The sequence below is a fragment of the Fusarium oxysporum genome, chromosome IV, assembly GCF_013085055.1.
Source record: "Fusarium oxysporum Fo47 chromosome IV, complete sequence".
Classification (NCBI taxonomy): Eukaryota; Fungi; Ascomycota; class Sordariomycetes; order Hypocreales; family Nectriaceae; genus Fusarium; species Fusarium oxysporum.
In genome coordinates this window covers 2,545,096-2,559,217 of record NC_072843.1, presented here as the reverse complement: position 1 = coordinate 2,559,217, position 14,122 = coordinate 2,545,096, and the positions used below count along the sequence as shown (strand labels likewise).

Below are 14,122 nucleotides of genomic sequence, written 5' to 3'. Positions count from 1 at the left end.
CCACTTCACAGGGATATGTACGCGGGTTCATCGGTTAAGTTTAGAGCTTCCAGTTGGTTTCGGTGGTTGGCTGGTTGATTCGGACTCTAATATGCCTACACCAACCGAAATACCTACGGGCTTGCGAGCTAATTCACATCCCCTGAAGTCACCCTTTATTGATAAAAGCCACAGGCTTGGTTAAATGCAACACGCACCCACTCAGACACAGTTTGGAAACCACGCATGCGGTTGAAGTTGGATACCACCCAATCGAGAGAGGAATTCCACAGAAACCAAATCGAACAAGACTTGACCCGACTTGGCGTAGTCCAAGACCTCGTAGTCTGGCCCGTCATATAGTTAAACCATTTGGGCTAAAACAAACCAACGACGTCAACTCTCTTATCCTTGGCTCGATCGCCATCCAGCTTTCCACGACAAGACCTCAATACTTCCGAGTCCGTATCCTTCAACCTTTTTCGAATATTGAAAATAGATAACCCAAGTTTGTCATACGAAAACCCTTACGAGTTCTGTCAACCACGACCAGCGTTCCTCAAGGCAGCCGCTACATCGAGCACATCCACTCCAACACCTCCCAAGCACGCAACAACGAGCGATTCCGGCTTGATCCCTCATATCCTATTCGTCCTTCGACAGCAGGAGGCTGCGGTACGCGGCGACTGCGACTGCAACGATGTCAACGACTTTGGACAACAGCAGCAACACTGGGCTGAACAAGCTGCTGCCAAAGTCAATATCCTCCAAGCGGCTTCGAAGAAAACAAGACCGAGAACAGCCAGGGCTGTCCTATGACGATGCTAGCGTCTTTGCACATTCACAGTCGAGCCGGGAAACCTTAGAAAGCGACGGCACACGCTCTGGGCACATTGCAGGAGATGAGGATGAAGGAACAAGCCAGAGTCATCGCTCCTATGAGTCCGATGGGGACGAATCGTGAGTTTTATTAAATTTCCTTGTCTCTCTCTGTTCTGTTTTTGTTTCGCTTCTGCTTTTCCCCTACCGTCATCAACTGGATTCTTCGTGGCAATGATCGTCGGTCTCCATGCTGTTTTTGCCAGTCTTGTTGCGTGGGAACAGCAGCGAGGCTGAGACCCCTTCGGTCAGTATCTGCGACATCCATGCTTAAGTGGCACCAAGAGGAGAGACAAACCATTCTACGTAACTTATTGCACTAAGAGATGGATGGTAGATCAAAGCTCCACACGGCGCTATGATCGTCCATACTCGCGCTGACAAGCTTCAACTCGATTGTTTGTCATTACATGCTTCCCAGTTACCTCTCTTACAACGTCGCTATCTTCTTGCTTTGTTTTGTTTCTGGTTATTCTCGTGCCCAGCAGGCTTGGCACATCTGCCGTCTTCCCTGTGTCCACTTCCCTAGCAAACTCCACTTATCGGTGTTACCGTCTGTGCTCTACTGCATTTGATCAATCTAACTGGAGCCGTCGTCACTCTTTAGATCCAACTCTCGACACCCGCCGCCTTTCTCGACTCATCCTTCTCAAATAGGCCACCTAACGACAAACTCTTCCATTGTACAGGCGAAGTATCAACCAGAATCACAGCCTTCGCTTTCAGACGTCGAATCCAACAGTAGTGCTTCAAAATCGTCAACGTTCCCAGCATCGCGAACAGACTCCATCGATTCAAAAGACCCCCGGATCGGCCGGAGTAAGACGGGCTTGCTCCCTCCCCAAAGTTCCGCTCGTCGTTCGCCATCACCTGCTGGTAGACTCAAGGGTATATTCAAGCCCAAGAAGAGCTCTGGGAATAACTCGAGTCCAGAGCGTCGCCCAGCAAGCGAGCCCCAGCCATCGTCTGAGACTCGCGACGAACAACAGCCCACCATCTTGGTGGATCCTGATACTGATCAAGACTTACCGGTTCTCGAGCCACCAGCTGTAGCTAAGGTTGCTTCGCCCGAAAGACGAACGAGGGTACAGCCCAAGGTTGACACGAATATCCCGCCTCGAACTCCTCCAAGCGGTGACAAACCTGCCCCGGTTATAGTAAACACTCCACCTACACCTACTGAGTTCGCCAACAAATCCGGCCAGTCGTCTCCCGACAGGAGGTCCTTCTGGAGTAGTCCAGGGAACAATTCGGGTACAAATGGCCGTCCTTCCTCTCAGAACATGAGTGCGAACAGGAGGAGTCGATCGAATTCACAAAACATCGGCCCCAGCAAACTCTCTAACATTGTATCCGCTCCCTTGACACCAACCCAAGAGAGTGGTGAACCAACGCCTACGGCGAACCAGAACCCTTCAGGCGGCTTCTTCTCGTCTATGATTTCAGCTGCCCAGAGCGCTGCCAATTCTTTCAGCAACACCAGTCTGAATATTGGCGGAAACAAGTCTCGAAGCGTGACTCCCAACATACAGGAAACGCCCGAACCCGACGATACCCAAGACAACGCCGAACCTGCCCCAGCTGCGCAAATGGCGGACAAGAAGGAAAACAGAAAGTCCGCAGTGTCGACCATTGGTGCTGGTGAGCTGAGTCTCAGTCAGCTTGGGCTTGCCGAAGCTCCCAGCCTTGTCGCATCTCCAATCAACGCCAGGTTCCCCGATGTGTCTGACACGCGTGCTCGGTCTGAATCTGCCCCCGTCGATTCTCCAGTGAGTCCTGTGGAGTTTATTCCAGAGGAGTCTTCCAGTCGCCCACGCTCACTCTATGAACCCGTGAGCCGTGAACGCACGCCTCCCCCTCCGGAGTTTACGAACAAAGAGAACGGCGTGCAAAGAACATCCAGTCTCCGAAGTGCTCTCAAACAGAGCCACAGGAAGCGTGGAAGCTCTGTCACGACTGGAACCACCATAGGAGCTGCGATTGCAGCTGCCAATAGCTCACTAGCGCATCCAAATCTGAGCGCACCCAAGCTTACAGGATTCGCTATTGCCAGTAAGAAAAGAAATCGCGATTTTCACGATTTGTTTAAGAGTGTGCCAGATGATGACTATCTCATCGAAGACTACAGTTGCGCCTTGCAGAGAGAGATTCTCGCGCACGGCCGCCTTTATGTCTCAGAGGGTCATCTCTGCTTCAGCAGCAACATTTTTGGTTGGACAACAACACTTGTTATGAGCTTCGATGAGATTGTATCTGTCGAGAAAAGAAGCACTGCACTGCTCTTCAAGAACGGCCTGATGATTTCAACACTGCATGCCAAGCACATTTTTGCCAGTTTCACAAGCCGGGATGCTACATACGATCTGATCGTGAATATATGGAAACTTGGTCACCCTACACTCAAAAGCACGCTAAATGGTGTGAGACTTGAGGGCACCGGTGGCGACAAAACGGAAAAGGTTGATGCTGAGCCTCCCGTGGAGGATGAGACTCGCGAGGGCTCAGAGACAGATGACGAGAGTGATGATGAAGAGGAGTACTACGATGAGGATGTCCACGAGGAGATGCACAATGCTAGCATAGCTGCCGAAACTAAAACCAACGGAGCAGATGCTGATGGTGAGAAGGCTGCCTCCAGGAAAGCATCAGGAGCAGCGCTCCCAAGTGGGCCGGCATCTGAAGAGTCACCGCCCCCTGCTGGAGGCTCCGCGGACTTCCCAGGCCCAGCTGCTCATGCACCCACTGAATGCGGTGACACGGCATCACATTACGACAGAGTGGTTGGCGACGATATTATTCCGGCACCACTTGGCAAGGTGTACAATCTCATGTTTGGCCCAGCTTCAGTTACATTCATGTCGAACTGGCTATCGGGAGAGCAGAAGTGCTTAGAGCTGCAAATGGAGGACAAGAAGGGCCTTACACTGGACAACAGAACACGAACATTCTCGTACATCAAACCACTCTACGGCTCGATTGGACCAAAACAGACTAAGACTATTACCTCGGAGACATTAGAGACTCTAGATCTCGAGAAGTCGGTCAACCTTACCTGCTCAACCCAGACACCAGACGTGCCGAGTGGCAATGTGTTCGCGGTCAAAACCAGGTACTGCCTCTCGTGGGCCGAAAACAACGCCACTAGAGTGCAGATGAACTGTACAATTGAGTGGTCCGGCAAGAGTTGGCTGAAAGGTAATTGCAACAACTCTTTATATTAACCAGATTCGATGCTAACATGGTCCAGGACCTATCGAGAAAGGTGCAACTGATGGCCAGACTACATACGGAAAAGACCTGTTTGCAGCTATCAAGGCAGCAGTATCATCCAAACCAGGAGGAGCAACGCCGGTAGCCCCAGCACTTAAGGGAGGCAAGAGGAAAGGCAAGAAGGCCAAGCTTTCGCAGTCAAATACTGGTGTTGTCGAGACCAGCGTTGCGCCCAAGCGGCCTGCTCAGACAAGTTGGGGTGTTCTGGAGCCTGTACGAGGAATCCTGGAGCCAATTGGAGACATTGTTCAACCTCTTCTCACTGGAAATGTCATGTATGGACTTCTGGTAGGGTTGTTGGTTGCCACGTGGTTTGGATTCGGTTTCACTCCTAGTCGAAATGCTTCCTACGGTCGCGAAATTGGGGGCGTCTACCGACCGGACAGGATTGCTGCTTATGAGGAGATGTGGCGAAGAGAAGACAGTGAGCTCTGGGATTGGTTGGAGGAACGTGTCGGGATGGACCGTCTGCAAAGCGACAACGTCGGGGCACGCAAGAGGGCAATGGAACCAAAGACAGTCGAAGAGAACTTGCGCGCAACTCGAATGGGTGAAAAAGAGGTGGAAGAAGCGATTCGAGTCACAGAGGAAAAACTAAGAGTACTGAAGGGAGTTATGGAGAAGAAGAGCAAACCTGGCAGATCGACTGGTGATGATGTTCGATCACGGGGAGTATAGAAATTGTGTATATTTTAGTCATACATCATAGCCTGACGGGAGTAATCAGCGAGCTCCTTTGTTCTTTTGTCAACTGCCTTTGTAACAACAAGAAAGCCATTGAATATATCTATTAGACGGGTCAAGCATCTTTTCTATGTCAGGATGGGGTGGTATTCCGTTAGTGGTTGGTTACACAACTGGTGATGGGTGTCTACATGACGAGGCCCGTGATGGTCAGGTTGGTCAGCCTTATGCAAGCAGGCAAGCCAGTGGCATTCTTGGCTCAGGACAAGGAATCTGAGCGTTCCTGCATGGGCCCGGTTTGGTTCTGGATGGATGGTCAGAAAGCTCAGGACTAGCTACTACACGTTGTAGTCAAGTTGATACGTAGCTCCGAGCACTCAAAGACAAACATCCATGGGCTTCGTGCAGACCCTTGCAAGGAACACAGGCAGAGGGAGTTCCATGGACAGTTGATACAGCGTCGAGATTGAAAAGGTTGAGCGTTGAGCAAGGCGCTGGGTGTCGATGCCAAGACGACAGGATTAGCCTACCCTGCAGCATAAGGTATGCAGGGAAACCGGGCTCTTGCTATAAGATAAAGCCGGCGATTATCCTCCAAATTTCCTATGACTTGGTATACTGTTTGTTGCATTCACCTGATTTACCAAGGTACCTTAGCTTGTGAATGGTCTGATTCTGCGACGGGTTGAACAAGAAAGAACGACCGAAATCTTTAGGACGTTTCGGTGTGACGCAACCACGCAGCGGAGACTTTGTATGTGACTAAAACAGCCTTCCACTCTCGCCAGTCTCCTCCAGCAATGTCTGGCGTAACAACGATACTCAACTATTACCGTTAGGTAGTAAGAACTTGACACTGCCAAAGTAAAAGGAACCAATATCCAATACCGAACACGCTTTCACTATATCGAGACCACAGTTTCCAAGGTCTCCCGGCACGTCGGGAGTTATGGCTTATTAGCTCAGCTCAGCTCAGCCCAGCATCCTCCCAGGCATTCTCTGAAGCCGACTTGCAGTCAGTTTACGGGGGCCAGAGCTGTGTCCGCCTTGTTGCCTACCCTGCTTCTTCCCAAGCCACTTGAACTAAACAACAGGGATGACGATGCAATTGTATTGGATGAAAGAAGCAAGTTTCATTGCCGGGGGCACCCCCGCGTGTAGACGGGCGGGGGATGGTTTGTGCTGCAATTCCATTCTGAGTGAGCTGTGCGAGGCTGATTTTGCTCTAGTATTTTCTTTGATGTACAGGAGTACTGAAGACTAACAACTACTTGTTCATCCCTCATCGTCTCATCGAATTCAAAAAAGCCTTACCAGATGACGGAGCTTATCCACCTTCTTAGGCACTGCCCTGAACAAGATCTTTCGCTACAAGGCAACTCTGTTCATCTTTCCAGCGTGCGGTGCAACAGCAGATCCCCCATCCCATCCCCAGGCTCGGGTCCCACGGACGCATACTGACTTGACTACCTGCGTCGCTTGCATTGGATGAATACAACCCAACACCTTTGATCCACCTCCCTCCACTTCCACCGAGCCGCAAGCTTAAGCTCTAACTAAGCTCCAAGTCCTAGTCCAGGCCTTGAGTCCTACACACTCTTGTCTTATTCGCCCTAGGACAGCATCCTCGCGAGCTGCCTCCCCAGCCGTTGAACTCATCTTCCAGCGGTGATAAACCCCAAAACAATCTATATCGACTATGGGTGGCGTATACTTCTGATTGTCTCTTTATTTGGGGAGGCTGATACTATTGCAATCTCTCGCCTCTTTCGCCATCCTTGGAGTGCCTGCTTGGTCTTACTTGGATCGCTTTGTATTTGCGACAGCCCAACAAGTTCAACTTTGCAGTACAAGCTTTGCTTACAGGGCCTGGGAGTCGAATACAAAGCTTTTCTGCTGACTCTCAAAATGGAGTCAAAAAAACGTTTGTCCCTGGATGGGACAAACTCTGGCTCGGGACCTTCAGCCCTACGCCGGCTCACTCGAAGCCCCAGTCATCGTATAAGTCTTCGGCGATCAAGCACTGAATCCACATCATCATCCTCCGTCTCCTCAATCGCATCAGAAGACAATGAGGCATCACTAAAATCTTGTGTGTAAGAGACGATTTTCCCTTTCATTCATCTCGACAAGTCCTCCCCGACTCATTGGTGCAATAGGACCCGTGGTACTTCGAGCGACGACTGCGCTCTTCATCGATTCATCGTCTGGACTGCAGTCAAACGAAATGAGTGCGACAGAATGACCCCCCAAGAGAAGCTGGAATGCCCTATGCTGCGCTGCCGCAAGCGATTTGCCAACCACGAGCTCATGCTCCAGCATCTATACTCGTGTAGCTGGCTCTCCTCGAGTGAGTATTGGTGTTACGGATGTGGGAAATCCGAACGATTCAACGATTCTAAGTGCAAGCGATGCCTGGGTCACCCATCACGAAGAAAGAAGATACTGTCCATGGCGAAGAGCTTCTTCAGCTCCCTGGGTCACAAACCTAAGAGCTCAGCCCTGGAGGATCTTGACCTCGACAGTGACATTGGTGAATCTGAGGCACCACCCAGTTATGATCTCGCCGTGGCACCAAGTGAGCTCGAGCTACCTACGAATGAGATTCATGAGATTGGCTCCAGCGGTATAGTTTTACAGCCCATATTGGAGAATGAGAACGAAAATGAGAACGAGGCAGAGATCAGCCCGGTCCCCATGCTCACACCTTACATCTCATCGCTGCCTACACAGACCCAGGCACAGACTCTGCCTGCTCACCCCGCTGAGCTCGAATCAGATGCAACCATCAGCGACCCCCTCGATTTCATGCTGCCGCCAGGCACTGTTGTCCCTGTAAACCTCATCGACCCCGGCTGCAACACAAATTCTGTACGGCCCACCCTTCAGCTTCATACAGCAGGTCTAGAGGAGTACCGCCGTGAACAAAAGAGACGTAGTAAGGGTCAGGTCGCACCTAGCACCTCGGTTCGCTCGACAGCCAGTACAAACTCGACGTCGAGCACAAATACGACGGACACTACTTTCAGCAGAGAAAGCTACAATATCTCCCCCATCTCGTCGTTCTCTGATCAATGGGCAAGTGCACCAGTCTTCAACTCTGACTTCACCTCCCCTGAGAATGGCTTTGGAAGCCCAGGAGGCCTCCTCAGGACGAACTCGTTCGCCATATCTGACAAGGCACCCGCAGCCAAGGGCTGGAACTCGCTCGAAAACGAGGCAGGCATGTCCTATGACTCCCAACCGACTGAACTCCCCGCAAACATCCACATGCTCGGTGCCTTGCCTGCCACTGAACCTGATACTCTGAACCTCAACCAGCCCGTTCTCGCATTGAATGACTCTTTCCTTTCCTCTACTTTCGACCTTGATGCCAACATTGCCCTCATCGACAATAATGTCACGATGCCACCGTCCCTCCATCCCATGCCACCTCAACCGAAGGCCGAGTCCTATCATAACCCTCGGTCTCTGATCGGCACGGCATGGAGTACTCTCCAGATGCATGTCGCTGATTCTCTGACCAAGCTTCATCATATCACCAAGAACCACCTTGTCATACAGCTCAGAAGTCTTACGGCTCCAGTGATAGCTACAAAGGGACTGGAAACTCTCATGGATATCATCGAAGGTCGTCAGCCGACTGTTCCCATCAATGTCCTCTGTTTTGTTCACTTGGTCTACTGTTTCTCACTTATTGTTCACGAGCAAGACGCCGCAAAGAGATCTTCGGATCTTTTTGTTCAAGCGATGTCCTACAGCGCCTTGTTTTCACGGCAAGATCGCCAGCTGTATATACAGATTGTCGAAACTCTGTGGAAACCAGCTGATATGAGCAATGCTGACCTCGTAAACCTGGTTCGAGCCAAGACATCGTTGATGTCACACTCGCCTGGCTCGAAGGGGAAAGGAATTGAGTCCAGAAACATGATCTACGCCAGTGTCGACTCGCTAGCGTTTTTGGCAATGTATTTCTTAGACCAACTGGAAAATGCCACCATCCATGTGACAGACGACGCGGAAGTTCTATCATCTGATCTCTTTTTGGGCCACTGCAATAGCCTAGACAGGACTCATATGGATCCGACACAAACCATGGCTGCAAATCTCATACTCAAGCACAACTTTCAACTCTATACTCATTATCAAGCCTTTGCAAATAATCTGAACAACATCGCTCGTCGCGCCAACTCGGAGTTGATGCTACCACGGCGCTTAGAACTGGAGCTTATGGAGTGTGGAAAGGTGAGTGGAAAACAGACGCTCGGAGGTCAAGACTAGACTAAACAATCCAATGCAGATGTACCTACCTCCAGACATTTACTTCGACGGCTATATCCGCTTTGTTCGAGAACAGATGGATTCTATTTATTGCACTGCTACAGCAGAGGGCTCTTACCGGGCTCTCTATTACCGCCAATGCATTGAGCTTATCAAAACTGTTATTGGTGTCGCGTTACAACCGATGGCTGAGCACGCAGTTGAAAACAGCTCAGTAACTCAGGACGGTTTTGATGATATCGATGAATTCTTCAATGTCATGTCGCCGAACAACTTCAATTTTAGCTCGGTTGGCCCATTCGATGCAGGGCAACCTTTGGACTTCTCATGCCTGCCGAACACAATTGATCCTGGCACTTTGAACCCGTTACCACTTCCTACGCCCGCAGATACGAACTCGGTACAGGCAACTTCAACGGCCGCAAATTCACCACCTTCTCCAGCTCCAGCAGCAAAAACCAAGTCGGACAGCAGTTGCAAACTGTGTGGATATACACCCGAAGGTGATCCTCGATGGTTCAGCGGCAGTATGGCCAAGCACATGAAACTGCAACACTCAACAAAACCTCCAACCATCTACCGCTGTCCATACCCCGGCTGCACAAGTCAGTACAAGAATAGACCAGACAACTTGCGTCAACATCAAATAGAAAAGGGTCACTTTTTAGAGGGACAAGACGTTGTAAAGCGATCGAACAAGCGACGCAAGATCGAGTGATGTTGGATGCCAAGGTTTGCACAGGTAGTTGCTTCTCGCGGAGGGCCCTTGATGGGGACAATCACGAATGGGCTTATGCCGATGTATTCGTTTTGCTTTCTCGACTTTCCTTACCATTGTTTATAGACAACATTTGCATGGCGTTTTGGTTGGACACGAGCACCGGAGTGCTTCATTTTGGAAACATACCATGACGGGCGTAATGCATTCTCGTTATCAAACGCAGCGGATATTAATATATGGTCATTACGGCGTATGCCCATACTCTGTTGACAAATGTCAATACACGGAGTTGTTTCATCTATTTCGTCTGGGTGCCTACTGCAATATGCAGTGTCACTTGAGACAAACCAGAACATGACTATATGTCAATATGTAATCGGCATGGAATTATGTTATCAGCAATTTTAAGTACTCGGCAACAAACACATATACAATATCCTAAATATACTAAGACATATGAGAATGTAAATACCCTGTGGTTTCGTATGTCTAGTCTTTTAGTAAGTTGAAGGTTAATTCTATCCCACAGAATAAGTAATCATAAATTATCTTGAAGTAATACAAACTAGGCAACACTAATACAGTATTCAAAAAAGATGGTGACGCTATAACTGCATTGAGGTTCGACACGTCAATCTTTGGCCTGCTGGTCCCGTTTTTGAACAAGCCTCTGACTGAGAACGGAATGCTCGGCAAAGCTACTTGTAGGACAGAGTCTTGATGATTGGTTCAGTCCCAAAGCACTCCGAGTCACGTGCTAAGCCTGTAAAGAAACTGAAGAAATACGAATAAATAAAGGTATATATATATAAGGTGCCAGGGATTTGGTGTCTGCCTGTAAATGTATTAGACATATGAGATGGAATTGATAGGGGTGTTACTGCAGTATAATCAAATTGCATCAGGTAGCAAATTGAATCACAATCACAATAAGAAGTGTTGAGTTTCCTGAATTAACAAGAAACAGCTCAGCCTAGGTAGTTACAAAGTTGAAATGGCGAGAACTAAATTTATTGTTGATTTGAAAGTACTGCAAGTATGAAACTGAGCAATTAATAAGTATCAAGGCTACCTAGGGTAAGATAATTTGTCCTTTAAGAGCCGCAGAAAGAGATACCTAAACAACCTAAGGTAAAACACTTCATGCAATTGCTCCGAGACTCGAAGTGCCGAAATGATAGACACTACATCAACCTGAAATCTCTCGGTGCAATCATGACTGCCGTAGGGACGAATGGCTTTCGATCCAGATTATCACCAAATTCACTTCCACCTACAGGGGCTAGTTCGCTGACGCAGCGACGCCACGCGACGCCACCCCAGCCATAGAGATCCCCCACAATTTGGGAAACATCGCCTGGCTGCCTGGTTGAAGTCCAACGAAGAGAAAGAAGGGAGGATGATGGACAACCCGCCCTTCACCACTTGTTGTTTTCTATCTCTTATGTTGTTTGACTCGGTCCGTCTACTACGCAGTAAGGTGCCCAGGCTCACACGAACCTTACCTCAGAGGGCTCAGACAACGAGGTCGGGCACAGACAGTGCAGTACAAGACCAAATCACACAGTGCTGCATCAATAGAAGAGGCGTGTTTATCCATCTGCTTGCTCTGGCTGCTGCACTGCACCCTTTCGGCTCTTTTGCCCTCCCACCTTTTCATCTTTTCTTGCGTTGCTGCTCTGTCATCGTACCAAATCTGCTATCAAATCTTTCTCCCTTCGCCCCTCCCCTGCCAATTTTCTCTCCCCCCTTCGCTCAGGCCAGGCATCGTCACGCCAGGCAAGCAGGCAGACTTTTCCATCCCCATAATTTTGCACGCCTCTGCATAACCCGCAACCACGCCTCCTCCTCCCCAAGTCCAGAGCTTCATTAATCACACCCCCAAAGATCCTGGGTCCCAGGGTTTGCTTCATACACACGCTCCGCAATCTGAACTACACTGCACCGCACACCACCGCGCTCCGCTCCGTATCAGCACCTCGTGCCCGGCGAAATCAACGTCACGGCAGCATCTCTCGTCACTCTCTGACCGTCACCGCTACCGGTTACCGTCACGGCCTTCGGCTTCGGCAACGGAGGCCACAACGACACCCGCCGGAGGAGCGTCAAGACGGATCGCGACAACCTCATCGAGAGCCTCGTGATAAACACGCAGCCGAGTCTCGACTCGACCAGACTGAACTCCCCTAGTCACGCCACGTCACGTCAAGTCGTCGTCTTGCTTACTCACTTTGTCGCGATCGATAAACGATAACAACACATCCGGCGTACCCATTGACTTCACTGGTCCTCCAGACTCAATTGTTTCGCGTTTAAACATTCACGTTTACCAACCGGCCCTTCTGCCGGGCCTGACCAGGCGATATGTCGAGTCTGCGTCCAGGATCCAATAACCACACTGGCCTCAACTTTCCCCAGACCAGTCTTCGCCGTAACCCATATCCTCCAGTGCCTCATCCAGGCCAGCAGAACAAGCAATCTCCCGCGCCTCATTCTGCGTCCCCTTACCAGACTCAGGCATATCAGCCTCAGCAGACGCCAACTGGATATCCCCAGCATCTTTTCTCAAATCCTCCGCATGTCAACGGCAGTCTTTCCAATGGCTCCTCGCGTTCTTCCACTTCGCACATGCCCAGTGCGGTACCGAACCCGCTTGATGTGTCTAATTCCCGAGGACTATCGCAGTCACGCTCTCAAATGATGTTTCCGACCCTGGGACAGGTTGTGCCAAATCAATTACACCACCCCCAGCAGCAACAGCAGATGCATCCTCAGCACTTGACCCATCCTTCTCACTCCCTTGCCCAGCCTCGACAAACCCTTCATCAGCACCATGCTCAGCAGTCGCCTCAGCAGCGGCCTCAATCTCAACAGGCTCAGCCAACTCCCAAGATTGGCCAGGTTCAGGTCAAGCCTCAAGCGCCTTCTCCTCCCTTGACCCAGCAGTCGAGTCAACAACAGCAGCAAACGCACCAGCAGCTTCAGCAACAACTCCAGCAGCAACAGCAACAGCACCATTTGCAGCAACAGCAGCAATTGCAACAGCAGCAACAGCTTCAGCAGCAGCAGGCACAGCAGCAACAACAGCAACAACAGTTGCAACAGCAGCAGCAGCAGCAGCATCATCACCAGCAGCAGCAACAGCAACAGCAACAGCAACAGCCGCAGCCGCAGCCGCAGCCGCAGCAACAAGCGCACCAGCAAGTGCACCCACAACAGCAGCAACATGCACAACAACAACAACATCATCAGCAGCAGCAGCAACATCAGCAGCAAGCGCAGATTCACTCTCAACAGCCACAGCAGCAACAGCTTCGAACTCCCCAACAGGAGCAGCAGCAGCTTCAACACCCGCAGCAACATGAACCCCCGAGATCTCAAGCACATCAGCAACCGGCGCCTCGACAACAGAAGCAGCAGAAGCAACGTGATCAACAGCGTGAACAACAACGTGAACAGCAGGCACAGCAACAACAAATCCAACAGCAGCAGCAGGCTCAACAGGCACAGCAACAGCAAGCTCAGCAGCAACAAAAGCCACAACCTCTTCCTGCAGAGCCCATTCAGCAGCAGCAGACTCAGCCACAGCAGCAGAAGCAAGATGCCAATGGGAGTGAGTCGATGGATATTGACGCCCAAGCAAATGGGGAGGAGAGTGGAGGCCTAGACATGAAGATGCTTGCTGATCCTAATTACATTCCAACCCAGCCTTTGGGCGAAATGATGTCCCCTCCGCCAGAGGGTGGAAGTTACCCTACTCTTGAGGCGGTCCAGAAGGCTGTTCTCAGATACTGCACCTCGGTCGGCTATGCTATTGTCATTGGTCGCTCAAAGAAGACAGTGCCTGGCTTGAAGAAGGTCCTCTTTGTTTGCGATCGTGCTGGCAAGCCGCCGAGTCGTGTAAGCCCCGAGTGTCGCAAACGTAAAACATCGTCCCGCAAATGTGATTGCCCATTCGGCTTTTTCGCTATCGAGCAGCGTACCCAGTGGACGATTCGATATCGCCCTGATCCTGCCCATCTTCAGCATAATCATGGACCAAGCGAGAGCCCTTCCCACCACCCAGCTGCCCGGAAACTGGACAGTCGAATGGTTGCTGCGGTAAAACAGCTTAAGGAGAACGGTGAGTTACTCAGACTAGAGGAACTGATTCCATACTAACTGCAATGAGCAGGTGCTGGCGTCTCGGAGACGCTGCAGATATTGCAGACCGAAAACCCGGATTGTCATCTTCTGCCACGCGATATATATAACGCTCGCGCAGCTATCAATCGCAATCCTCAGAAGGTTGCCACAGGACTAGCAGAG

At 50.6% G+C, this 14,122-nt stretch overlaps 2 protein-coding genes across 2 annotated transcripts; both read left to right on the top strand.

The window, feature by feature from the left end:
• The first annotated feature begins 506 nt into the window (after positions 1–506).
• Positions 507–4,931, top strand: FOBCDRAFT_30196 (uncharacterized protein). The gene is made up of 3 exons (XM_031178953.3): positions 507–939; positions 1,466–4,053; positions 4,106–4,931. The coding sequence occupies exons 1-3, from the start codon at positions 680–682 to the stop codon at positions 4,804–4,806; spliced, it is 3,549 nt and encodes a 1,182-aa protein (XP_031044840.2). The 5' UTR covers positions 507–679; the 3' UTR covers positions 4,807–4,931.
• A 2,122-nt stretch (positions 4,932–7,053) lies between these two features.
• Positions 7,054–9,811, top strand: FOBCDRAFT_272712 (uncharacterized protein; the record flags this gene model as incomplete). Its single annotated transcript, XM_031178955.3, has 2 exons — positions 7,054–9,057; positions 9,113–9,811. The coding sequence occupies 2 exons, from the start codon at positions 7,054–7,056 to the stop codon at positions 9,809–9,811; spliced, it is 2,703 nt and encodes a 900-aa protein (XP_031044842.3).
• Positions 9,812–14,122: the final 4,311 nt, after the last annotated feature.

Coding starts and splice junctions, on each gene's coding strand:
- FOBCDRAFT_30196 (XM_031178953.3), top strand. CDS start 680: ATGTCAACGACTTTGGACAACAGCAGCAACACTGGGCTGAACAAGCTG. Junction 940..1,465: donor GAGTCCGATGGGGACGAATC/GTGAGTTTTATT, acceptor GTCACTCTTTAG/ATCCAACTCTCGACACCCGC. Junction 4,054..4,105: donor CGGCAAGAGTTGGCTGAAAG/GTAATTGCAACA, acceptor AACATGGTCCAG/GACCTATCGAGAAAGGTGCA.